General features: G+C 41.7%; 1 protein-coding gene across 1 annotated transcript in view; it reads right to left on the reverse strand.

The window, feature by feature from the left end:
• Positions 1-26,718, reverse strand: part of LRRC1 (leucine rich repeat containing 1) — a 462,254-nt gene that overhangs the window by 417,482 nt on the left and 18,054 nt on the right. Inside the window, exons 2-4 of the mRNA XM_048497120.1 lie at positions 25,292-25,409; positions 11,600-11,678; positions 8,914-9,003 (exon numbers count right to left, since the gene is read on the reverse strand). Coding sequence (XP_048353077.1) covers positions 8,914-9,003; positions 11,600-11,678; positions 25,292-25,409 — 287 coding nt within the window. The remainder of the gene's footprint in view (positions 1-8,913; positions 9,004-11,599; positions 11,679-25,291; positions 25,410-26,718) is intronic.

Raw genomic sequence — 26,718 nt, forward strand, 5'->3', positions numbered from 1 at the left:
CAAGTTTACTCCCAAGTAACATGCGCCTCGGAGCCAACTGTTTTTTCTAAAACCTCAATATTCAGGTTAAATTGCTGTGTTGACACTTTGCAATAAATAAGTGGGTTTTGGGTTGCAATTTGGGCACTCGGTCTCGAAAAGGTTCGCCATCACTGGCATAACAGAAAAACACCAATTTTATACAGATGTCATGCCTCAAAATTCAAAAGCAAGTATATCGGCAGCTATGTTGGACTTTCAGTACCTTACCATGATACTGAATCCATTCATGCACTCTTCCACCCACCCATCCCAAAAACCCTAATCCAACTTCCATTACTTACTGACAGCTAAAACCAATTAATATATTCACATGAATAATCTACCCTGGTTCCTTGATGATAAATTTTCATGAGCAGGTATGTTTCCACTTCAGAGAAATAAAGACTGGTAGCTGGTGAAAGAGTGCTTGAACACTACATAACACAATTTTGCTGAATTGTATCCAAAGCTGCATTTCTTGAGTGCAAGGCCATTCTGCTTGCACAAAAGGAGAAGGCATGACATTCAAACCAAGGACCGCCTTCTCTTAAGTCTTCCTTCAGCAAAGAAATGGAAGGCCACTTTTTGATAAACAAAAGCTTCCTCTGTGGAAGACAGTCTCTTTCTGTTGAAGGAAGATTTAGGGACATTACCGTAATATCTTACATTGTTAATGAATTGGTAGTTTGAGGATTTTCCCTACACTTAGTTCTACAACAAGTTTTAGAGACTGCGGTACAAGATGTCTCTGCTGATACTGAGGTTATTTTAAGCCGGTCTACATCCTAGTAGCACTTATCTGTCACCCTAGAAATACTATGTGGGTCTTTGTTGTAATATGAATGTAAATGTATTTACTGCATTCATAATTATGACATCAGGGGTTAAAGAAGTCGTGGTAGGCTCAATTACGCAGTTGAACAGCAAGAAAACATGGTAGATTAAGCAAGTACATACACAGCTAGACATAACTTCCCATTTCATGGCGTATTCATCCTGATAAGTGACAATACACAGCTAGGCTTTTCACTCACGGGCTTTTACTAATATCACCATAGTAACATTCATTTTTTTCAAGGTTTTATTTAGGACTAAATGGAACACAAGGAATCGGACATTATCCCAATGCTATAATCTCTTTAATCCTCCAATCCTGCAAAACAAAATAAAAACAGAAATATGGCTATATTTTCTACATCATGGAGGCCTCTGCCTTGCACAGCAGTGAATTTAGGGAAATATCCTAATTAGTCTGCCAAAGAAATACATGCAAGAAGCGCTTTGTAGCATCTTAAAGAATAATAGTTTTACAGCGGAATAATCTTTGCTTATCTACACCTCACCCACAAAGATACCCTTGATCTGTAGAAATATGAACTTCATATGAACTACAAAGCCAAGTTGATAAATAGTAGGGCCAAGATCAAGGTATAGCAGTCAAAATGAACAATGCAAGAACAGCGACCACTCACCACCATCACAATTTGGAAATTAATGACACAGCAAATAACTACGTTAAACTGTTCCAAATGCTTACTAGAAACTAGAAAATTACAAGTAGTGAAAAAGCTCTGAAATTCCTCAGAAGTAGAAATATGATAGTCAGGTGAGATGCTGCTGCTCCGCATTGTTTTTCACCGCTGCTTGCCATTTTGAGGCTTGCGCTGGAACCTATCCACCTTTCCCCCCTCCACGTATACTCACCACAGCTCTTCCCAGCACACCCCCACGGTCTCTCATGATCAACCAATTAGAGTCTCTGCATTTTTGTGGGGGTGGCCACGACCCATTGTGGTCCTTGGGTGGGAAACGGCCAGTTTGAATTCTGAGGTGTTGGGGGGCATTCAAGCTCCCGCCCCACAGCTACAGTCAATCAGCCAATCAGAACGTGGGACACCGGGAATGTTTGCACATACATGGAAATGTTTGCGATGTAAATACAAATGAACCAGGCTCATACAAAAGAAACTGGAGTACTTGATCTTGGTCTTAACTCGATTCCTTCATGGAAATGGGCAGCCACCCGAAGGGAGACCCCGTTTCTACCCCGGAGTAATTGTGGCATGTGGAAAATGCCCCAGTGTAGTCACAGGTCCCCTCCCATGTGGTTGTCAGGTATTCCAACATCTCTCCCCAAAACTTTTCATCACATCCCTGCTCTGGGCTGCATGAAGAAGACTCCCCTCTCTTGGGGGATGGGGTCAGAATGCCAACTCTCAACGGAGAATGTTGACTGCCACTGTATCCCAGAACAGGGGTGTTGTAAAAAAAATGGGGTGCATTGGGTGGGGGGGGGGTCAAAAGACTTCTTGGCTGTTTCATGGATTGAGAGGTGCTTTCAAAGGACAGCCCTGGTACCATTGTGGGACAGCCCCCTTAGTTTCAGTTAAGGTCCATTATGGTTTATGTAACTTTGAGCTGAACACAACTTAATTTTAATTGGACATAAACAGCTGCTGTAGCGGAGATAATTTTATTCTTCTGCTAACCGGAGTAATACATTCCATACTAGATAAGGTTTTCTAATGACCTCTAGTTCAGCAATTTCATGCCAGAGTTCCCTTTGTAGTCTACAATCACTGTAGCTTATTTAAAGTGAAAAATGGTGAACATGAAATCTAGGCCTACTGTGACCTCTTCTGTTGCATATTCATTGCAAGCCATTATAGCTTCTTACTAACTCAGACATGTACAAGTTGCACCACATAGTATGGTGGCTAAATCAATGTCAGAATGACACCCCCCCCCCCCGCCCGTTCTTATTCAATCCCACTGCTTTCTGCTCATTTCAGCAGCATGAAACAGCTGAGTATGTACTTATCACGACTCTTCATATAATACATCTGTTGAAAGCGCAGCAGTGTCAATTCAGGGTGCTGCATTAGGATGCCTTAGTCATTCTGTAACTCTGGCACAGGTTCTGACATGGCATGATAGCCCCTGACCAAAATAATTTACAATAATTCGACAGTACTGCACATGAGGGTCTTTTAAAACACTATAGATGTATAACGTTCAGAGCATCTGTCTGTGGTACGTTTCATCACAACTCAGACTGCTGAGCAAGGTTCCTTTTCAATAAATTCTGAGTCACTGCAGGAATATTTCTGATGAGAATATGAAATATAAAAGTTTTCATTAAAAATGTGGTGCTATCAAAAATAATGTTGAAGTATATAGCATTTAGACTACTGTACTCAATTGTGAATACTATGTGTACGCTGTAATGGATTAAAAACTAAGCTTTCCACTCAAACTTCAAAGCTATGTTTTCGAAGAGTTTAAATTCTGAGCAAGAATGTAGCTAAGCCAACACAGGGAGGATGCAACTTCTGAAGTAATTACAATTGTTTTCTCTCAACATTCCAGATGTCCTCCTTGCTTGAAGTATGAGACCAATTAGAAGCCCAGGGGGAATACATTTCAAAACATGCCCTTTTCAGTAAACCCGAGTTGTTGGCTCTCTTACAAATCCGGGTGGCGTTTTTATAGAGTAATTTCTCATTCAAATTTGAATATTTTCAGAGTAATTACGCAACTACATCTTGAAGCACAACCCCATCAATTTCCCACATAACCAGAAAAACCTGCAGCTGCGGAGAACTAAATTTCTATGACTCTAGACCGGAAAAATAGACCAATGTTAGTTACTACCTGACAAAATCTCAGTTGCTGTCTCCTATTTGCATAAGGAAGAAATATAATGGAAGACTGGGTATACTGTTATTAATCCAGTGACTGTAACAATTTAAACGTAGAAAAAACTCTGAGCAAAAAGGCCAGATGCCACCACATCGTACATTCATGACCTATTTATCTGACTGGTACTGCAAAGTGCCTCCACTGATTTCAGTGGTTTCAACTGGAGAGATTCAATGCAGGATTGATCTACAAGAGATTAATCCTCCACCTGTAAGTTTTTTAGTTTCTGTGCCAGGTTACCTATCACAGTTGGTAGGCAATTCTTAACTTTTCCAATGGAAAAAAAACTTAAGTCATTTTATAATTGGCAAGAATATCTTAAAACAATTATATTGTGCAACTTGTGCATCAGTTCTCACTGCAGTGATTTCAGAGACATGATACTCCTTTGGCAGTTCAGGTCAGATAGGACTGATTTACACCACTGGGCTACAGGTGGCAATACAATTCCAATATAGTTTGGGCAGCAACAAAATTGTAAAGTAAGGGGTAGACACAGTTACCCTTAAGTCCATGTCTTACCAGAAAGACATACATTTCTAATATCTCACCTTGTCAGAAACAGTTTGAACACATTTCTAGTATTCTGTTAAATACTGAATGGTTAGGATTCAACAGTTTCTACAGATATAACCTTGAAGATGCTGGATGGTTTCAGGTGATACATCATTATGTATACAGAAGTGTAGGTACTAAGTATACCAAACAGTTTGGAAGAGGACTGGCATATGTTTTCCTAGGTATAGCATAGGTGTACCTCCTGCCCTTAGTTTGGAAGATGGTTGTTTTCAACTGAGGCTATGGTACACTGTTACATTGCAGTGGGCCATGCCACTTGTTGAGGTGTTTGGAGACTGAAGTAGGACGTGCTCTAAACTGGTTCAAATCATACTGACAGACAGGACCCAAAGGGTTGCCAGCGATGACCTGCAGTTATCAGTGTAGGACCTGCACTGTAGGGTTTCATGAAGCACAGTCATTCTATTCAACCTCTGTGTAAAATTCTACATAGAAATCATTTATAGTTTTGGGTTTGGTTGTTATGAATATGCATACATGCAAAGGATCCATGCAATGGTATGCTATTGAAATGCACTCCACATAGGTCTCCTCAAAGTATACTCAGAGACTCCAGTTAGAGTAGAATGTCACAGATAGGTTACTATCAGGAGCTAGGTGGAGTACACTGCAAAGGCAGCCCGATCTTGTCAGATCTCAAAAGCTAAGCAGGGTTGGAACTTGGATGGGGGACCAAAGAGGAAGGCAATGGCAAACTACCTTTGCTGCTCACTTGCCTTGAAAGCCCCTTGCTGCGATCACCATGTTAATCTGAACTTGACAGCACACACATGAGTATTTAACAGGTGCATGAGTATCATCAGCCACTGACAGCCCATTAGTTATCAGGTTCAATTTAAGGCTATAACATACAAAGTTGTTCATGGCCTTGGACCCTCATATCTGCAGGAGCACTTACATTTTTACTTGGTTTTAATTTCTGCATCCTAATCCTATTATATCGCTTATGGATGTCCCATCCTATTGATTGCATGGATTTATATTGTGTAAATCCATCTTGAGTCTCAGTGAGAAAGGTGGAATATGAATAACATAATAAATGCCCCAGGATTAAAGTAGGACACTTTGCTTCATGGGTCCTTTGATCTCCAAGGGCAGAAGACTACTTGCTTGTTTTGCATAGTCTGAATGGCAAATATTTTCACTGCTTCTTAAAAACTACCTAAATTCTACCACCAATGGAAACAATTGAAAGATTCATGAATACTTCTGCTCATTATGTTGCAAATGGCAGAAAAGTGTCACACATATGAGGAATGGGAAATTACTTTCAGAATTACACCAGCTTGTACACTCTTAACTTCTACAAGCCGCAGGAAAGACAGACCATAAAAGGAGCTATGAGCACAGTGGCGTACTGCGCCTAAATGGTGCCCGGGGCATGACCGGCTCCCTGCAACTCACCACCCAGCTCCCCACACACATCCCTGTGCCCCACATATGGGAGTTAGCAGGGAGGCTTGGGGGTGGCTGGACCAGTGCCAGCATGGCTTCCGCCTGGGCTGCCCACTGCTGGGGAGGGCAGGAGCTGGCCTGCCAGGATACCGTAGCGGCAGGTGTCATAGTGATAGGCTGGTTCCTACACTCCCCAGCCTTCGTGGGATGCGGGAGCCGGCCTGCAACTGTGGCAAACAACCCAGCCAGCGAGCAGCACCCTGGCACAGAGTGAGCCGGCATGCACTGGCCAGGTCACCACACCACGGGAGAGGCCGGGTACGGGGACCTGGCCAGCACCCAGCACCTCCTCCCACATGACAATAGGGCATGCCCCTGGAGACATGGGATACCCCATGTCCCTATGGGTGGTACACTCCTGTACAAGTGTATACTTCCTTTTATCTTTGAATTCATGGCCAATTATCCAATATCCATTAGTTCACGGTAAGGACAGAATATTGACCAGAAATCAGACCAGGTGATGGAATGAACTTTTGTAGTCCTATTAACAGTGGAACCTTTCTCTAAACAAAGAGTGTTTGGGGGCAGAATACGCACATTCCACCAACACAAAGCTCCTTGCTTGAATATCCTGAATGAGAGGAAGACTCAGACGAGAAGTAGTTGTTACTCTGACAAAGAGATAAATCCTGATGGGCTACGAGCTACATTAAATTGAATTTTTCCTTCCTATGTCGGTCAGGTAATATTATAGTTCATTTTAAAAAACTATAATTTTATAAACTATAAAAGCATTGGAATATGAACAATGTTTCTAGTTATGGCAGATCAGCACAGTGAACTATGATACATGAGTGGAAGTATTAATTTGAGGTCTGAAGCCAACATTGGTTTCGGTCAGCTCATCGTGGATTACACCATGCATTTGCATTACTAATTTCACTGATATTTTTGTATAGACTTGGCTATTTCTACACAGGTATGCAGGACATGCTACCACATGTCTATACTAATAATCTGCTACATGAATTACCCTCCAGAAAACTGATCTTGGTACTAGTTTTAGCATACTGAATGTATGGAGGTCAAGGGTCCTACCCACTTTTACTTTAAGTGTATCGGATTTACCCTGCAAACAGATGGTGAACTGCAAACAGAGCACAAGATATATCTGTAATAATATATGGAATGCGCTTTCAGAGTACGACCCACATCCCTCTCCTCAACAAGTACAGCCTTTTACCATATTTCCCCTTTCCAGCATTCAATACTGTTTGCTTGTTTGCAGAAGAAACCAGTATTTAACACACATTATAATTATTCATGCTTGAATTCTAGCCCACCAAAAGTTGTCACACACATACACAAATGAAACTGCTGACTCAGAACAATTATATGGGCAGCAGCAATTGATACAAAGTTACCAAGTAGATCTTAACTACTTCCTGAAGATCAGGGGGTGGTATGTTATTTTTATATACATTTAAATCACGTCCCCTCACCTTGTATGTGGGCCCAACAACATGCATATTATATCAAAGAAAGCACTCACAAAAGGTAGAAAGCAAATGAAACTAGGGCTTTCCTCCCTTTTCTTTTTAAAAATGCTTCATGTTCCTTCTCTTTCCACCTAGGGAGAAAGTCTAATTTTACAGAGCGGCATGATATTCAGTAAGGTGTTATTACAGCTGTTAAGTTGAGAAACTGAGTAGTTCTTTAACTTTTGTAACAATTCAGTGATACCATTATTTTCAAAAGAGGCTGACCATGTATACAAAGTTTGTCAAGTTGAGGCTTCTTACAGAAGGTGAAAGGCACAGCCAAATTAAGATAATTATTGACTATATCAGTGTTTCAGACAGCTTCACTTTTATTACCCAGTGGATTCAAAATGAAGAAGAGTTGGTTTTTATATGCTGCTTTTTCTGTACCTTTCAAAAGTCTCAAAGTGGTATACAACTACCTTCCTTTTCCCTCTCCACAACAGACACCATGTGGGGTAGGTGGGACTGAGAGAGTTCTAAGAGAACTGTGACCAGCTCAAGGTCACCAGAAGGATTCATGTGGAGGAGTAATCAAACCCAGTTCTCCAAATGACAATTTGCCTCTCTTAACCCCTAGGTTACCATACTGGAGTTACCATTAAGGTTTTTTTTTTGTTTCAGAATAAGGAGGATATTCTAGCACATTTGGATACTCCTCTTCCCACCATCCTTGGAGGCAAGAACTAAATGTTTCTTTCAATAAGGAGTGCCCACACCCTTCTGTTTGGGTGCTTCCACAGCTCCAAAAGAGCACTCTGTGTGCCTTCAGCTTTCTCCCATCCCAGCCTTATCAAACAATTCAGTCAGGAGAACAAAACTTAAACCTTAACAAATAACACTGTAGGAAACCGAGAGGAACAAACTAATGTGCCTGTTGGCAGATGGTTCTCCTATCACTGGAAACAAACATTCCAAAAAAAGCTTGGAGGGTCCAGGGTGTCCGCTGTATTCTCAATGTAGAAGAAAAAGAGTTTGGATTTATATCCCCCTTTCTCTCCTGTAGGAGACTCAAAGGGGCTTACAATCTCCGTGCCCTTCCCCCCTCACAACAAACACCCTGTGAGGTGGATGGGGTTCAGAGAGCTCCAAAAAGCAGTGACTAGCCCAAGGTCACCCAGCTGGCGTGTGTGGAAGTGCACAGGCTAATCTGAATTCCCCAGATAAGCCTCAGATAAGTGGCAGAGCGGGGAATCAAACCTGGTTCCTCCAGATTAGAATCTGGAGAATCTCTCAAATTCAAATTCTAATATTCAAATTCAAATATACTATGCTATGTAATAGTAGATTTTCAACATGAAAGTATTTCCCATTTTAAAAAACCCAACACCTCATATTTAAGATGAAGCTATGGCATTTTGTTAACTCGTCTTTTCTTCCAAGGAGGTCAAGAAGGTGTTGCTCCTCTTCCAATTTCCTTATAGATACTTTGGGATGGAGACTGAGTGCATGTGACTGGCCTAAGATCACTCAATGAGTTTCATAACTGAGCGGGGGATACAAATACAGAATTATGTAAACCTCATCCAACACTAACTACTCCAATCACACTGGCCAAGAGAAAAGTTGCTTGCTTAAAGTTTCTTATGAGGTCACTGGCTATAGCAAGATGTGAACTAGAGCTTCCTCTCCCCAGTTTATCTCAAAACTGTAGTAATCTGAGAGAACTTACTTTCCAATATTTTCAGGTAATGCTTGTAGTGAGATGTCATTTACAGAAAGACACGTTAGGTTTTGTAGTTCAGGAAAGCTTTCAGGCAACCTATGGAGAGACAGAGAGAATTTGGGTAGATCACGGGGCAGCAGACAGAAAGGGTTTTGGCAAACTTCGCTTTGCTTTTCTTCCAATACAGACCTTGTCAGCAAAAAATCAATCAGCATAAGCACATTAATGAAGGATGTTTCTACAAGTATAGGAAGCTAGAAGTGTAGGACATAGTGGTCCCCTCCCCTTCCCTCCCCTCCCTTGCATGCCACCCCTCACCCCTCCCCTCCCTTGCATGCCACCCTTCCCTCCCTCTCCCTCCGCTAGGGTGGGTGGGCCATGTCCAGATTCCAGGCCCCCTTCCCTTCCCTCCCTTGCAGGCCACCCCTAACTCCCTTCCTCCCCTCCCTCCCCCTCTCTTGCATTCCGCCCTCCTCATGTTTCTACAAGTGTAGGAAGCTAGAAGTGTAGGACATGGTGGTCCCCTCCCTCCCTTGCATGCCACCCCTCACTCCCTTCCTCCCCTCCCTCCCCTTCCCTCGCATGCCGCCCTCCCCCATGTTTCTACAAGTGTAGAACATGGTGGTCCACAATTACCCTATCTTGAAAAGCAAATATTCTTTAAAAGTTGGGCAAATTTGGGGAAAGGGGAGCTTTTTCAAGGACAAAGAAAAGAGGTCTCATCTCTCTTACTATCAGGCAGCTGTGCCTCCAATTCCAACCACAAAGCACATACTGTTTTAAAAAGCAATCAATACTTCATTAAACAGGAGCAGAGCCACAACACTGAAATTAATCCAACCCATCCAATAAAAGTCAAACAACATCCATCGGCTTCAGGGACTTCTTTTCTTGGTCCTGAATATCAGAAAGATAGCTATCATCAATGCTGACTGCATTTCAGATGACAATCTGCTCCAGGTTAAGGGCTACATTTTATATTTTGTGTCTAAAAAGGCCATGGATCACTTGAATCAAAAGCAGAGATTAATAGGTTACAATTTGAAAAAGAAATTGATCAGTTGAAACAACAGTTACTGGGAAGAACATATAAGATATTACTTACATATGATTCATAAACAGAAAAGGTTAAGAATTGTATGATAAAATGGATGCAACACTTTCAAGAAGTGATCAGCTTTCAGCAGTGGGAAACGCGATGGACAAAAATATTAAATTTCTTTCAGCGGTTGGCTGAAATTTCTTTCAGCAGTTGGTATAAGATGTTTTACAGATGGTGTATAACCCCAGAAGATATTAGGAAAATGGATAAACAATATAAGGGCACATTCTGGAAATGTCAAGAAAAACCTGGTTCTTTCTTCCATGCATGATGGACTTGCATTGAGATTAAAAAAAAAATGTTGGATATTCATCCACACAGAAATGCAAAAAAATATTAAAGATCAAATTTCAAATGGACTCTAAAATTACGTTGTTGGGTATTCTACTGAAAAAACCTACCCAAGTAGCCACAAGAACTATTTTTATATCTAATAACTACAGCAAGGATTACCATTGCCTCCACCTGGAAACTGGACAGAGCTCTCACTCAAGAGAATTGGGAGGATAAAACAAGAGAGTATTACTGCATGGCAAAACTAATTTTGTGAACAGAAGACCAGTACGTGAATTCAGAGAAAAATGTTAAGTTCCACCCAAGTTTAAAAGTTGTTATTAGGACTTCAAAGTATAAGTGCATAAATTTAAGCATATCTTTTTTATGTTACTGCAGAAAAGAGTGGGTAAATTCAAGATTGTTTTTTTATCTTAGATTGTACTTTTTGTTCCTTTAGCATAACTGATAATCAGTGCAGATCCATCTATTGTGTGTTTGCATACTTATTATCTTTTCCTCTGTATCATTTGTTGTTGTCTTGTTGTTATAATGCTTTGTGAAAAATTAATAAATTTTATTTGATAAAAAGGAATGGAGAGATTAACAGCTCATTCTCCACTTGGGACTATTGCCTCTAAGGGGCTAATTAAAACAACTGCTGTTCTGGTCTAAACATTTCTTATGTGTTGAACAGGAAGGAGTTAGTTATTGTTAGGGCCAATAAAGAGGAAAAATAGTTACATAGCTTGAACCAGTCCCAGGAGCACATTTAGACACCTGGAAATGAAAGAGGCACTATGATGGAACACTAAAGGCCTCCAGAGCTCCACGAATCCATCAACCTCTCACTTAAGACTGCATATTCTAGTACAAGTAGCAAATATTTATACTACATCTGTTCTTAACAGAATAGGCACATTTAACATTGCCATTTTTCTTGGCAGAGGAGGCAGCAATTGGACATTCCTCCCCACCCCCCACCAGTACTTGGCTGAGAAAAGTGGCAGGTACTTCATATTCTAGAATTATATCGAGTACTACGTCAAGCTTGAAGCAACTCTGAAAATTTGAAGAAATCCATCATCTTTCCTTTCACATTTTGACACTGACCATTTTTCTGAACCACACATCACAGCCAAGTTGGTACCAGGTACTATAGAATTAAAACATCAGGGCATCTGTCTAAAGACAATACACTTCCACATGTCTGATCAACTACATAAATCACTATTAGGCCTTACAGTGCTACCACGTCATGTAATATTTGAACCAAGTTCTGCAGTTGTACAGTTCTGCAGTTTTTATGAAGGTTACCTGGTGAGGGGATTCCCACTGAAGTCTGCTACTTGTAACGATTTGCAGAAGGAAATGCTTTCAGGAATTTCAGGAATATCTAAAGTAAAGGAAATACAGTAGTCAGAGATGCAACTGGGAGTCAAAGAGAACCACACAGACAAACGTTAGATCTGGCGATACTGAAATCCCACAGAGCAAGAGACTGTCTAGCAACTATCTTTGTAAAAACAATACTTGGTGTTAGCAGACATTTATATATAGACCTATCATTTAAGGATTTTGGCAGGATCTAAATGAACAAACCAGAAAGTTCTTTTGAGATTGGCTTTAATCTCTGTTGCCTCCCCCGCATCAGTCAACACTTCTGTTCTTCTGTAACATTCAGCACAAACTAAGGTTAGCATGGCATTCCAATCTTTTTTTAAAAAAACAAAAACATAAAACTCTGTGGTTCGCAAGAGAAAACCAACCATTTATGCAACCCTGATGGCCTCCAAAGTCAAAATACGTATTCTAGTAAATTTCAGAGAAGGAACGCAGCATAACATCACCACAAAGTAGACTCAAACTAAACGAAAACAGTGGGCAATCTGAGAGCAGACCTAAGTATTTTTCCTGATGACTAGTATTTGCAGGCCTGTCTTCAATTATACTGGGACCACAATGTGGAAAGAGGGAGATTTAATCCCCACCCCATTTCATATTGCTCCTCTTAAATAATGTCACTGGACTTGTGCTTTTTTTTCCCATCTGAGCATTGATTTACCCCGCAAGAAGCATAGGAGATTACGAGTATTTCTCCAGTGGGGGAAACCAAGTGGATCTGTGGAAGCTATTTGGTCAGAAAAACAGCACAGGGAAAGGCTACCTTCCATTCTTCATTGCAATGGACCATATCAAAACTGAGGCCCTATGCAGCTTTAATGTCCCGTTAGAAGACTGAGATCCATTATCTTGGGCATGTTTATTTTGACCCTAAAGGGCACTACTGCAGATTCCAGTAGTGAAAAGAGGCAAACACATCATCAGAAAGATTTTAAAGGCCTGGAATTTGTCTGTATTCAAGATCTTCAGAAAACATCTTCCCCTTAATAGCCCAGCTTTAAGAGAATGTGTTGCTCTGAGATACTTTTTTTTCTTTGGCAACACGATTTTGCTTTGACATGAATAATTAGTACATTATTATATACAATAGAATAATCAATTGTTCACTTAATAGAATCAGTAAATTTGCTTTAAAATGGTGCTCCTAAAGAATGTAGCAAAGCAGAGTTGGGGGGGGGGGGGGAATGAGCCAATCACTCTCCCTAAATGGCACCTTGGAACATACATTTTGATCTGAGCAAGAGGTTCTGAGAAACTGGCTCTTTCCAATTGCTAAGCACCTAGTCAAGTTTAAAGTGCTTGGATGATTAAATGACATGGAGTTTTCTAACCCTCAAACCCATAGCAAGACAGAGGGGGCAGTTTCTAAAAGACTCTACCAGTCTTAGCATCATAGACAGTTTAGACTAAGATAGATGCCCTCTTGATGGACTTTGATACTAAAAAGGGTTTGCTTGGACCTAATTTCCCCTTCCCAATCAAGTATGCATAGCCACAAACAATGCCTTCCCTGAAGGTTCAGCAGCCCGGATCTGGATGACGACAGCTCAGCCTTGAATAGGCGCACCCATCCTCGATCCCACAAAGGACATACAAACACTCCATATCCTGACACAATCAGCTCACCTGATTCTCTTTCTTCCTCACACTAATTCCATCTTTAACCTCCTGTCTGGCTATCACAGAATCATCCAACCTTCCAGAGTTCCTGTATTATGTCAGCCCAGGCTCATTCTGACTTAGAATGTCCCTGGCCCTACTATATCATCAACACAGCCCTAAATTCATCAGTAGTTGGATCCTCCCAGGTTTTAACCTAATCATCCCTTTTTCCTGGGAATGGAACTTTGCCTGAAAAATCTGCAGTAGCAGAACATGTCCTAAACAAAACTGGACATAACATTTTATTTGAAAACACTGAAATTCTGTACAATTCAGAAGGTTACTATGTCAGACTGCAAAGGGAGGCCACTGAAATTCACAAACACCAAGACAACTTCAACAAGAAAGAAGAGATTCTGAAAATTAACAAAGCTTGGCTACCAGTACTTAAAAACATCAGAATCAAAGGCCAAGGGTATGCTAAGTTCATGGACAATGGACTCCACCCAGACACAGGATTTGCATTCACCAATACTACTGCTGCTGCTGCAGGGAATGCAAATATGACTACAAATGTAAACGGACTGATAACCCTACCCGCAATACAATGCACTCAATCACACCTTTGCATAGCAAGTGCCACCCAAACACTTACTGATTGATTTCCCACCCTGGGTCATGGACAATATATACCCCACTAAACATTCCCTTCTCACTAGAAACGGTGTGTAACAGACTTCTCTCTGTGATACACCTCTGAAGATGACAGCCACAGATGAAGGCGAAACGTTAGGAACAAGATCTACCAGCCCATGGCCACACAGCCCGGAAAACTCACCACAACCAGTTGAATCCGGCCATGAAAGCCTTCGACAGTACATTGAACTTTACTTTGTTTCTGGAAAGTAGCCACTCTTTCCAATGCCAGAAGGCTAACTTTTCCTATAACTAGACCTCACAAATGAGGTCCTCATGCTGTTTGGAACTGGTGCCATCTTTGGTTCTTGTTCATTGTGCCCGACAGCACTTGAACTGGATTTCTCTTCCTTGGACCTTCTCCTAGTTCAGTAAATATCACCTTTCCCTCAACACTTTACCATATTCCCATCTACATTTCACCTCTCTCTAAATTCTAAGCTCCTTGAAACTGTGTGAGTGTGTATGTTTTGATGAACTATGTATGTGCTTATATTATTTTTGACCCTTTAATAAATTGTAAAGCCTTTTCCTCAAATTCTGGTTTTGGGTGGATTCCTAAGGTGAAAGACCTCTATAAAAATTGGTGTAAGATCCCAGCCCAGCCTCTCACATTGAAAGGTTTGTTCCCCGCTAATTCCCCCCAAACTAATAGAGAATGGAGCAGACTAATTGCAGTGGCGTAGGAGGTTAAGAGCTCGTGTATCTAATCTGGAGGAACCGGGTTTGATTCCCAGCTCTGCTGCCTGAGCTGTGGAGGCTTATCTGGGGAATTCAGATTAGCCTGTACACTCCCACACACGCCAGCTGGGTGACCTTGGGCTAGTCACAGCTTCTCAGAGCTCTCTCAGCCCCACCTACCTCACAGGGTGTTTGTTGTGAGGGGGGGAAGGGCAAGGAGATTGTGAGCCCCTTTGAGTCTCCTACAGGAGAGAAAGGGGGGATATAAATCCAAACTCTTCTTCTTCTTCTAATTCAGGTAACACATCGTTTATCCACAAATTCCCCAGCCTATTTGCTATTTATTATTACATTATGGCAAAAGCCTAACATATACAATAAATGATGCACACAGCCAGTTTAGTGTTTATAGAATGATAAATCTTCACTGTCTTCTAAAATTTACACAGCTGAGGCTCTAGATGCCTGGGTCAAATCTTTTTAAACCAGAATTTAAGACAAACATTTGCTAGTGATGAACTTTGAACTCTATACTACAGGGAAAACTGTGTGGTCAAGGTTGCTATTGAGATCCAATTATTTCAGCTTTGGCAGAAGATTAACACTTTATGATTCTCCAAGTATGGGTCTAATATTTAGTCCTGTCTGGGGGGAAATCAGTACAATCAACAAGTGTGTGCGTAACCGTGCAAGAACAAAGATGTAATACAGAAGGCAGACTGGTTTTTCCTCCTTTTTCAATTCTTCAAATCCTTGCCAGTAAGTCCAATATATTTGTAAAGCAAGCTGCTTTAATTGGACTGCAAAAAAAATATTCTAAGTAGGGTTGCCAACAGGCCTGGAGAGAAATGCCCTATGCCTTTAATAAAAGCTTAACGTAATGTAATTAACTTCAATGCTATGAAAACTTTCAGTTGCTCATTTCCACACATTAAATCTCTATTGAAGGGAAAGGACATACTTCTCCAGGCCTGGCAGATCCCTAAATACGTATTCTTTCGAATTACATCCAACCTAGTTCCAGAATATCCCCCACCCCACCCCGTAGCAGCAAATACTAAAATTATACTATTAGCATGTTTAAAGCAACTCATACACATTTAGGTTAAAACAAACAGGAGTCTTGTGACATTGTGCTCATGGTTAAACAAAAGCTGAAAATCTCACCAAGCTCCCATTTATTTTTGCTGTGGCATATTGGTATGGCACCCTTCTAGAATAAATTTGTCTCTAATTCTTCCAATCACTCTTAATACACTCCTACTGCAGATGCTTTAATATGCAACTTTAATATGCAACTTATGCAACTTATCCCTGAAATCAGCCTCCATCCCTGAAGACTGGAAAATGGCCCATATCACACCAATATTTCAGAAAGGATCTAGTGGGGGACCCAGGAAATTACAGGCCAGTCAGTCTGACATCTGTTCCTGGTAAATTAGTAGAATCTATCATTAGAGATAAAATGATAAAACATGTAGAAAAGCAAGAACTGCTGAGGAAGAGTCAGCATGGCTTTTGAAGAGGCAAGTCCTGTCTTACAAATTTACTAGAGTTCTTTGAGGGTGTAAACAGGCATGTGGATAAGGGGGAACCAGTGGACATTGTCTACTTGGATTTCCAAAAGGTTTCTGACAAAGTTCCTCACCAAAGACTATTGAGAAAACTCAGCAATGAAGGAATAAGAGAGGAAGTCCTTTCATGGATTAAAAACTGGTTGAGGAACAGGAAGCAAAGGGTGGGTGTAAATGGGAAGTTCTTGCAATGGAGAGATGTAGGGAGTGGTGTCCCCCAAGGATCCGTTTTGGGACCAGTGCTCTTTAACCTATTCATAAATGACCTGGAAGTAGGGGTGGGTAGCGTGGTGGCCAAGTTTATGGATGATACCAAATTATGTAGGGTGATGAGAACTGCAAAGGATTGCGAAGAGCTCCAAGCGGACCTTGATAAATTAGGTGAGTGGGCTAAGAAATGGCAAATGCAGTTCAATGTAGCAAAATGTAAAGTGATGCACATAGGGGCAAAAAATCCAAACTTCACATACGCACTACAGGGGTCAGTGCTATCAGTCACAGGCCAGGAAAAGGATTTGGGCATCTTAGCTGATAGTTCCATGGGAATGTCAACTCAGTGCATGGCAGCTGTGAAAAAGGCAAACTCTATGCTGGGGATAATTAGGAAAGGAATTGAGAATAAAACTGCAAAGATTGTCATGACCATATACAAAGCAGTGGTGCGACTGCACTTGGAGTACTGTGTTCAGTTCTGGTTGCCATATCTCAAAAAAGATATTGAAGAGATAGAAAAAGTGCAGAGAAGGGCAACAAGGATGATTGAGGGATTGGAGCACCTTCCTTATGAGGAGAGGCTGCAGCGTTTAGGACTCTTTAGTTTGGAGTGGAGACATCTGAGGGGAGATATGATTGAAGTCTATAAAATAATGCATGGGGTAGAAAATGTTGACAGAGAGAAATTTTTCTCTTTCTCACAATACTAAAACCAGGGGGCATTCATTGAAAATGCTGGGGGGAAGAATAAGGACTAATAAAAGGAAATATTTTTTCACACAACGTGTGAATGGTGTTTGGAATATGCTGCCACAAGAGGTGGTGATGGCCACTAACCTGGATAGCTTTAAAAGGGGCTTGGACAAATTTATGGAGAAGTCGATTTATGGCTACCAATCTTGATCCTCCTTGATCTGAGTTTGCAACTGCCTTAACAGACCAGGTGCTCAGGAGCAACAGCGGCAGAAGGCCATTGCTTTCACATCCTGCATGTGAGATCCCAAAGGCACCTGGTGGGCCACTGCGAGTAGCAGAGTGCTGGACTAGATGGACTCTGGTTTGATCCAGCTGGCTTGTTCTTATGTTCTTAAAGCTAAGACAGACAGAAATGAGATATGGACTCTTCACTCAAAATCTTGGCCAGTGCACAATACAGCTCTAAAAAAACTTTCACTATATTTTGAAGTGCTTCCATCTTTTCCACACAGACAAACTAACATATTATTTTTAGCCATTAAACTGCACATGGTATTTATGATCAGCCCTTTATTGATTGTACTTGCCTGTCTAAATGTTAATGCGCTTCATCTATAAAGCTGCTTCCACTAATACAACATTGTTACGGTCATTTAGAGTGAAAGAAAAAGTACTTTAATCACATTGCTCAAAGGCATTGTCCTTTTACATGCTTCAGAGTCAAGTGCCCAGGATCCATCTTCAAGAGCTAAATTTTAGCAAGGTCCTAGCTCAGTGATGGCGAACCTATGGCACGGGTGCCAGAGGTGGCACTCGGAGCCCTCTCTGTGGGCACGCACACACAGAGTTTGTCATGTGGGAGGCAGAACATCACGCCCCCCCACACACACACACATCTAGGCTGGCCTTGGCCACTGAGCACAACGTGCGTGCACCACGGTGAGCAGGGAGGACTCGGCTGGTGGGCCTGGTGCCTGTGCTCTGGGTAGCTGCTGCCGGGGGGGAGGGTGCAGAGGAGGCAGAGATGCTAGAGATGCTTCGGGACCGCATCACCCCATATGCCCCAATTCGGCCTCTGCGTTCTGCAGAGGCCAATTTGCTGGTGGTCCCCGGCCCCTCTATGATGCGGCTGGCCTCCACGCGGGCCAGGGCCTTTACGGCACTGGCCCCAGCCTGAGTGGAGACACCAGCTTCCTCCAGCTGTCCCGGACCCCTCACCGGGACCTGGAGTGAGTTCACGCAGGGCCTGTGGCAAGACCGTGTTGTTCCACCGGGCCTTTGCAGTGTCCAGCTGCTAATATGGTGCCCCCCCACTGCTCTGTGCCTGGGGCAGTTACATCAGGGTCCCCTCATATGAGGGGCCCCACTGGCCCCCCCTCAGGGAGGTAGGTTTTAAATTGGGGCCAGACGCCTTCTATCTATTTATTATGTATTCTGGTTATTCGCTGTTTTTATGAGTTTTAAGCCATTTTATGAGATGGAGCCTATGTGTTTCTATTGTGTGATTGCTCCTGTTGTTCACATGCGGAGCCCGAAGACCCTTGAGGGGATGGGAAGCGGTATATACCATTGTTCTGCCATTGCGCATTGAAAAAAATAAATAAATAAATAAATAAAAAATAGAGCAGTGCGTGCGGGACTTGTGGAGGCTAGAGCAGGCTGGCCCCTGCTCAAGCAGGTGGGGCGGAGGAAGAGGGAGCCAACCGGTTTTTTTCTAAACTAAAATCTCAGCATTCAGGTTAAATTGCTGGGTTGGCACTTTGTGATAAATAAGGGGGGGTTGGGTTGCAGTTTGGGCATTCGGTCTCGAAAAGGTTCGCCTCCACTGTCCTAGCTCAAACTGAGCCTTAGGCGTTTATGCAAGTGAAAAGCACATATCTAGTCTTCATGGCAAGAAAGAAAATATACCAGTTTGAATAAACAACAGTTTAACTCTCAGTCTACCAAATATTACAGGTGACTAGAGGTATAAGATTGTCATATCCACCATGGGCTGCCCATCTATTTCAGGTGCCTCCAATCTGGCTTTTAAGCTTTCTCTCTGCCATGTATACATAACACCTATAGTTCTGTACTCTGTCTCACAGAAAGATAAAAATGTGGCCATTAGTGGTTTGGCAGGACTGCATGGTTTCGCAGTAGAAAATAGTCCCAAAGGACTACGAGCAGGCAGGTGGAGGGGAGGTGGGTGGGTCCAGTTTGGTGTCTGGACCAGTGGGGGGAAGGGGAGATTGTTGCCAGGCACAGTGAGAGAGCGGCAGCTTGCCGGCCTGGCTTGGTGTTTGGGCAAAGGGAAGGGTAGGAAGAAAAGGGAGACTGTTGTCTGATCTGGCAGTAGAGCGTTGGCTTGCCACCACCATCCATCTGGGCTGCCTTGTTGTTTGGGCCGGGGGGGGGGGGGTTCTGGGCACTAGGACCCAATGGTAGTTTCCTACAAGGTCCAGGAAGTGGCAGAGGATGAATTCAGACATTTCTTGAGATTTTTGGTGAGTTGAGATGAACGCTCATTGGAAAGAAATGCCAATTTTTACCAAAATTTCAGTAGGGGTTACCATTTATGGTAGACTTGAAATAAAGGTGGAAAAATGGATTAAAAACATTCAATAATCCAGAATATTTTAAAGATGAAACTACAAATGAAACCAGAAGCTTTTCGTTTGAGTCTCATGGCCATACAGTTCAAAAAAAGATAGAATTTTGTTTTTATATATGATACTGCCAGCAAGAATACTATATGGGCAAAAATGGAAAATTTCATTTACCGTATATACTCGTGTATAAGTCGACCCGCATATAAGTCGAGGCACCTAAATTTACCACAAAAAACTGGGAAAACTTATTGACTCGTGTATAAGTCGAGGGTGGGAAATGCAGCAGCTGCTGGTAAATTTCAAAAATAAAAATAGATACCAATAAAATTACATCAATTGAGGCATCAGTAGGTTAAATGTTTTTGAATATTTATTTCAAAGAAAAACAATAAACTGGCTCTGTAAGTGGAAAAGAGGGTCAACAAGAACAATATGGTATCAACAATAACTTTAAAAGTACAAAAAGCTTAGCTCAACCAGCAACCAAGCTAAAACACAAGAGTTAAAATCCTTCAAAACTGGATTCCTCATCATCATCTGTATGTCCAAATGTAACCCAACTTAGATTTTAAGAGTGATATGATCAGAAATGGAAAATCTACTATTAGCTTCCATTGTAAACAATGGGAGATGGGGCACCCCCTTTGGGGGTCAATAACTTTGGATCCCCTGACCCAAACTTCACCAAACCTGGCTGGTATCATAAAGAGACTCTCCTGATGAGACCAGCCAGGTTTGGTGAAGTTTGGTTCAGAGGGTCCAAAGTTATGGACCCTCAAAAGGGTAGCCCCATCTACTAATAGCTCCCATTGAAAACAATGGGGAATGGGGGCACCTCCTTTGGGGGTCCATAACTTTGGACCCCCTGAACCAAACTTTACCAAACTTGGCTGGTATCATCAGGAGTGTCTTCTGAGGGTACCCTGAAATTTTGGTGCCTCTAGCATAAAAACTGCGCCCCCTGCTGGCCGGCAAAGTAAAAACACACACATTTTTTTAATGACCCGTATATAAGTCGAGGGGAGCTTTTCCAGCATTAAAAATGTGCTGAAAAATTCGACTTATACATGAGTATATACGGTAAGTATGGCTTGTGAAGATATTGGAATTGCTTGAGATGGCTAAGTTGACTTCTTTGATTAGAGATAATAATTTTATTTAAATTTATTGATAACTAGAAATCCCTGTTAGACTTGTTGCTCAAAACAGGGAAAAAATGAATTGTAGTTTGTGAATTTGAGGACTGGGAGAATAAGATGGATATTATAGAGAAAATTGTGAATCCTATTTAACTAGTGATATAATTCAATTAAGTATTAACTACATAATTTTAATTAGGTAATTCTTTAACTGTGTTTATATTCAGCACAGAGGAAATCAAGAGCTCTCCCTTTCCCTCTTATTTCATAGTTTTTGAGTATATTCTTAGTTGTTTTTCTTAGTCTTTTTAAAAGAGCTAATAAAAGTATACAAGGGAAAACAACATTTCAGTACATGGAATAAACTGAATATATAAGCCCAGCTTAAAGCAATGATGTATCATACAATAACCAAGGGAGTCCCAATTGTATACAGAAAAGATGACATATGCAGACATGTTTTCCTTGTTCAGTTGCTAATTTACAACAGCTAACCTATGATCTTCCCTAATATTGTTGGGTTAATGGGTTTAACCCCTTTAAACACCCACAATCTTACAGCCAGCGTGGTACAGCGGTTAAGAGTAGAAGATTCTAGTCTGGATAACTAGGTTTGATTCCCCACTCCTCCACATGATACTGACTTGGGCTATTCATATTTCTCTCAAAACTCTCTCAGTCCTAGCTATCTCACAAAGTGCCTGTTGTGGGGAGAAGAAGGTAATATCATTGTAAGCTGCTCTGAAATGCTTTCAACTACAGAAAAACAGAGCATAAAAATCTTCACACATGTGTGACGCTCAGATGCTCTGACACAGACCATACACAGGCACAGCTAAACAACAGGGCTATAAAAGCCGTAATCAGAGGTTGAGCTGGACTGAGAGTCCAGCCTAAGCAGGCCAATGAAACTTTTTAGCCTCTCTGTACATGGAAAATACACCACAGATTCATTGTTAGAGGATTGTTTACATTTTATCAGGAATGAATGCAGACTAATTTTCTTTTAAAATAAACAAATCACAATTTGAATGTACTAACTGAAAACCCACCACTGGAGTCAGTGTTTCTAAGCAGGAAGGAGCAGTTTCAAATTTGTTTCAAAAATGAACCTAACACGTAGCTACCGATCACATCCCAGAAATGCTTCACTATGGAGACATTTTAAAAGAAGGGGTCATTAATTTGGGTTTGTCAGTCTGAACATTTTAAAAAATGAGTTGACTAACCACACAAAAAGGCATTGTAGATTTTCGGGATAATTGCTGACTGTGGTTAACCAGAATCAGTTGTGCTCAACTCCAACTGCCCAGACCCAACCAGCAACTAAACTGGAGGTAACCTGTTGTACTTGGAGAGCAATTTAACTAAATAGTCTGAACTACTTTCTCACCTGCATCCCACTACATTTCTAAACCTCACATTCAATGCTGAGATTCTGCAGAGTGCTCCTTTCAGATTACTGTCCTAAACCAGATGTTATCCTTTGTTTGCCCAAATTTGCCTAAGGCGCTACAGAGGCAGGTGCTTCACACATCTCATTTCAATCCATCTATGAGCTGCCTTTAAAGCGCTCGGAAAATCTCTGGCGATTTCAAACAGTGCTACTATTTCTTCCCGTCTTTCTTTGTAGAATATGCTTTTTTTGGCTTTTTTAAAACATTCTAAGATTTGTGCTATAGTGCTGGACCAATACAGCAATTCAATACATCTGAATGCTGATGGTGCCAGAATTCAGATGCACTGCTATACTGGTCTAGCACTGCAGAACTAATCACAACCTGTTTTAAAAGGGGGCCTGAAAAGGAAAGTGCCATGAAAAAAGGTGGGGGGAAAGGGGTTCTTTGGGAAGTACTTCAGACATTTTAAAGAGCCCACTACAACGATTCAGAGGTGCAATAAAGAATTAAAAAACGGTAGAATGCAGTTCACATAAAAACTGCCTCAACTCCACTTTGCCAACAGGATGCATGTGACTGTATGAAAAGGCAACAAAAAAACCCCAAACCACAGAAAGAAAGAAACCCATCTTCCCATTAATGGGATTCATAAGCCCCATTTTTTTAAGATTCAGAGTTTTCTGCAGACCTCAGATGCCCCCTAAGTTTGCAGAAAAACCTGTTGGAAGTGAGCGTGCCCCCATCTGTGGATTTAAGTATCCACAGGCAGAGAGCGAATTTCAGAATCAGACATACAGATTGGCCCAATGTCTTACTTTTTTTAAAAGACCATTGGATAAGAAGGAACTAACAGAAGATTTATGATATGCTATTGGGCATGATACGATGTTAAGAATAATGGCCTAACCATAGCGCTATCTGAGAAGCCCATAAAGAAGGAACTTATTTTCATTCAAAAACAAACAACTGGAAATGAAGGAAGTTATTAATGCTCCTTATTACTTCCCATATCCTCTGTATTCACACTGTCTGCTACATCTAGGAAGCAATCTTTACTCTGACAATTGTGGGTTTTCCAAGTTTACCAAGCTGTGCAGTCGTGGTCTGGTGGTGCAGCCAGTTGATTCCAGCCGTGAAAGCCTTCAACAATACAATCTAAGATTGCAAATGCCTTAGCAGACCAGGTGCCCAGGAGCAGCAGCAGCAGAAGGCCATTGCTTTCATCTCCTGCATGTGAGCTCCCAAAGGCACCTGGTGGGCCACTGCGAGTAGCAGAGTGCTGGACTAGGTGGACTCTGGTCTGTTCCAACTGGCTCTTTCTTATGTTCTTATGTTCTTAATCTTTACTCTAATGTTATAATAAATAGCTACAGTACTATATAGAAATAGCTACTGTATTCAAATGATCTCATAAGAAATGTACTACTTCAGGTGAAATACGTAGCACCAGTTTCTCTGTCGTTGGTGGGAAATCTAACTGAACAAGATTATAATATGATATTCAAAGATTTCTGAGCAAATATAACAGACTATGAAAAAAGATCATGGTAAGATAGTGGGACACAAACAACAGATATGCATAGCTTGCTAGATACACAAAACAGAGGGACAAATCCCAAAGAACTATATCCAGGCTACCAAAGCATGAAATAATAGCACAAATTGTATACATGTAATGTACGTGCACAGTTTAATACTAAGTGTAACCTATAAACCTTAAACACCAAATTCAAATGAAGTGTGAAACGTGTCTAGAAAAATTCTTAAAGATAACAACACAAATTTGAAGTCCAAATTGCAAATGCACTTTTGTAGTCCTCACTGAAGATAAATTAGGCTATAAATGTGTAAATATCTTGCTGGGCAGGGTTCCCAGTGTTCTCCTGTTTTCATGGGAAAATGCCCACTTCTTCAGTAACATGGTACACTTGCAATTTGGACTGCAAATTTTTCTCATTTGCAATTTTGACTTCAAAAGAGGAGGCTTCTTCTGGGCCCAGTAGGGCAAGTGGCTACACTGCAGTTCCAGCGTCCCATTTGGGGTAGTGAAGAAGAAAACTCACTGTGGCCACATTCAGGGCAGTGAAGAATGACATGGCTCTAGAGCCTGGGCAACAAGGGATCCAACCCAACACCAGCAAGAGCAGGAAGTCTTGAGGATCCAGCAGCCAAGCGAAGATGTCCTGCAGCAGAGGAAGGCCTCAGAAGCAACAAGGGCAGCCAGAGCAGCTGCAGCAGGGAGAGCCAGGGTGCACCCATTGGCTGACAGGGACCTGCTGAGTGAGAGAAACTGTTCTCTCACTCAGCAACCCCCAGCAACTTCCTGCTTCCATCAGGACAACCTGCTTTCCCCCAGAAGTTTCAGTACCACTTGGCCTTTTCCTGCCTCTCCCCTGGCCATTGCTGCCTGACACAGCCTGGTCTTGCCTTTGCTTCCATCCAACTCTCGGCACTTCAGAGACGCACCAAGCGCTTGCATCGGTGGAGGCACACCTTGGCTGATCGGCTCCCTCCCTGCTGTGCTCATGAGAGCTCTTGCAACCTATAATTGGGCTCCATGCATCCTGCTGGATCTTTGGGCTACTTGCTCCTGCTGATATCCCACAGATGAGTACTTCCCACAATCTGGAATGTGACCTTGCCATAAGTTGGCTGCAACTTGACAGAACTTTCCACCACCACCAAGGCTAGCCACTCATTAGCTTGTTTTTAACATGGAGTGCAGTCTAATACAGAATCTTAACTGTGTGTTTCCAAATGGAAAAAATCTCATGCTGAAAATGTTAGTCTTCATCTTTTTTGAGAACTCTGAATCTCAGAAAGTGACTTTTGTTCCTAATGAACACATCCCCTGGAGAACTCTTCACAAGGAGCACTAGAGATGATTTATGTATAATTATGTGAATAAATGCCATTTGGTAAAGGAAGCTGCTGCAGTGAGACATCTGTACTTTACTCATCTTGAGTTAATCTATAAAAGAATCCCATACAACATGTATATTTTCTAGCTTACCATTTCGTGACAAATCAAGTTCCACGAGCTGCATGAAGTTTGCTATCTCTGGAGGAAGTCGCTGAATTTCATTATCACTAAGCCCAAGCTTTCGTAATTTTACAAGCTGAAAAAAAGGCTGAAAAAGAAAATAATTCTACATTAAGTAAGTGGTAATTGGTTTTTCGCTGTACCATAGTTAGCCATGGTTTTAGCAGAACTAGAAGATAAGTAAAGTGAAATTGCAACAGACCCCCACACCTTCCAATATCACCAAGACAGGGAAACCTCTCACTGACCAGGCTTGTCAGATTTTCCCACCTTTTTCATGTCAGGGATTGAACTGTTTCTAATATGGTAGCATTTGGTAACAAGAAGCACTTTTTCCTTAGCCCTATTATTCTCCCAGAATGTGAATGAGGCCTTGGCAAACTTCCTTGGCAAAACATTTTTATAAGGCACACCAAAATAATAATACTGAGGCAGAGATAACTTAAACAGAATAAAAGATTTATTTAACAAGAGAGAATATGGGATTGGGAGACGAATAACTTGGAGAAAGGAACGTATAAGACAGGATAAATATATAAACACTAGAGCTTGGCACAGAGATTTACAGCTGCTTTTCAGCACAGCACTTAATAAGATTATTCAGTTTCAGTTCAGATTAGATGGCATATATTTTCAGTTGTTTCACGGATGGTAGTTTCCTTGTTACTTCAAGATGTTTTGATTAATGGCTTGTTCACATACAAAGGGTTTTAACAGGCTAGGTACATTTACCCAGTACCTCATGTAGCCTTCAACATTAGAAAAACCTCAACAACACATAAAACAAACCACAGAGGTAAACCAAAGCAAAACCCCAGACCCCAGACCAACTGGGATATAGGAATCCTTGCCTCTCTGCACTATTTCTCACTGGTTTATAGAGTACTTCAACTTGTCCCCTTAATGAACCCCTCCACCAGTCCTTCCAGTCTATGTAAGTTTGCTTTCGCCACATCTTGCAGGCTTATATCAGTAGCAGTCACACACTTTGACTCAACTACTCCCTCCAGAGTTGTTATGCTTTTAAACAGTTAAGGCAGATAGCTCTTAACAGCAGGAATGCTAAAAAGCAAAAACTCTCAGACTGTTTTACAACTTCCTCCCTCACAGTGACATCAAATCTTCTGTGACCAACCAAATCACCTTCAGTGGATTGCCTCGTTCCTCCAGGACCAGAGTCAGCAAGTGTGGTGCGGGGACCAAGCCTCCTGGAGGTGCCCACTTTGTTGTGGTGTGTCTCAGGGGGCGCTGTTGTCCCCATTATTATTCAACATCTATATGCGACCCCTTGCTCAGTTGGTATGGAGCTTTGGGCTGACGTGCCATCAATATGCTGATGACACCCAGCTCATTCTGTTGATGGAAAAAGGAGTAGTTGCCGCCCTTGCAGCTCTCCA

This window comes from Sphaerodactylus townsendi, linkage group LG01, assembly GCF_021028975.2.
Source record: "Sphaerodactylus townsendi isolate TG3544 linkage group LG01, MPM_Stown_v2.3, whole genome shotgun sequence".
NCBI lineage: Eukaryota > Metazoa > Chordata > Lepidosauria > Squamata > Sphaerodactylidae > Sphaerodactylus > Sphaerodactylus townsendi.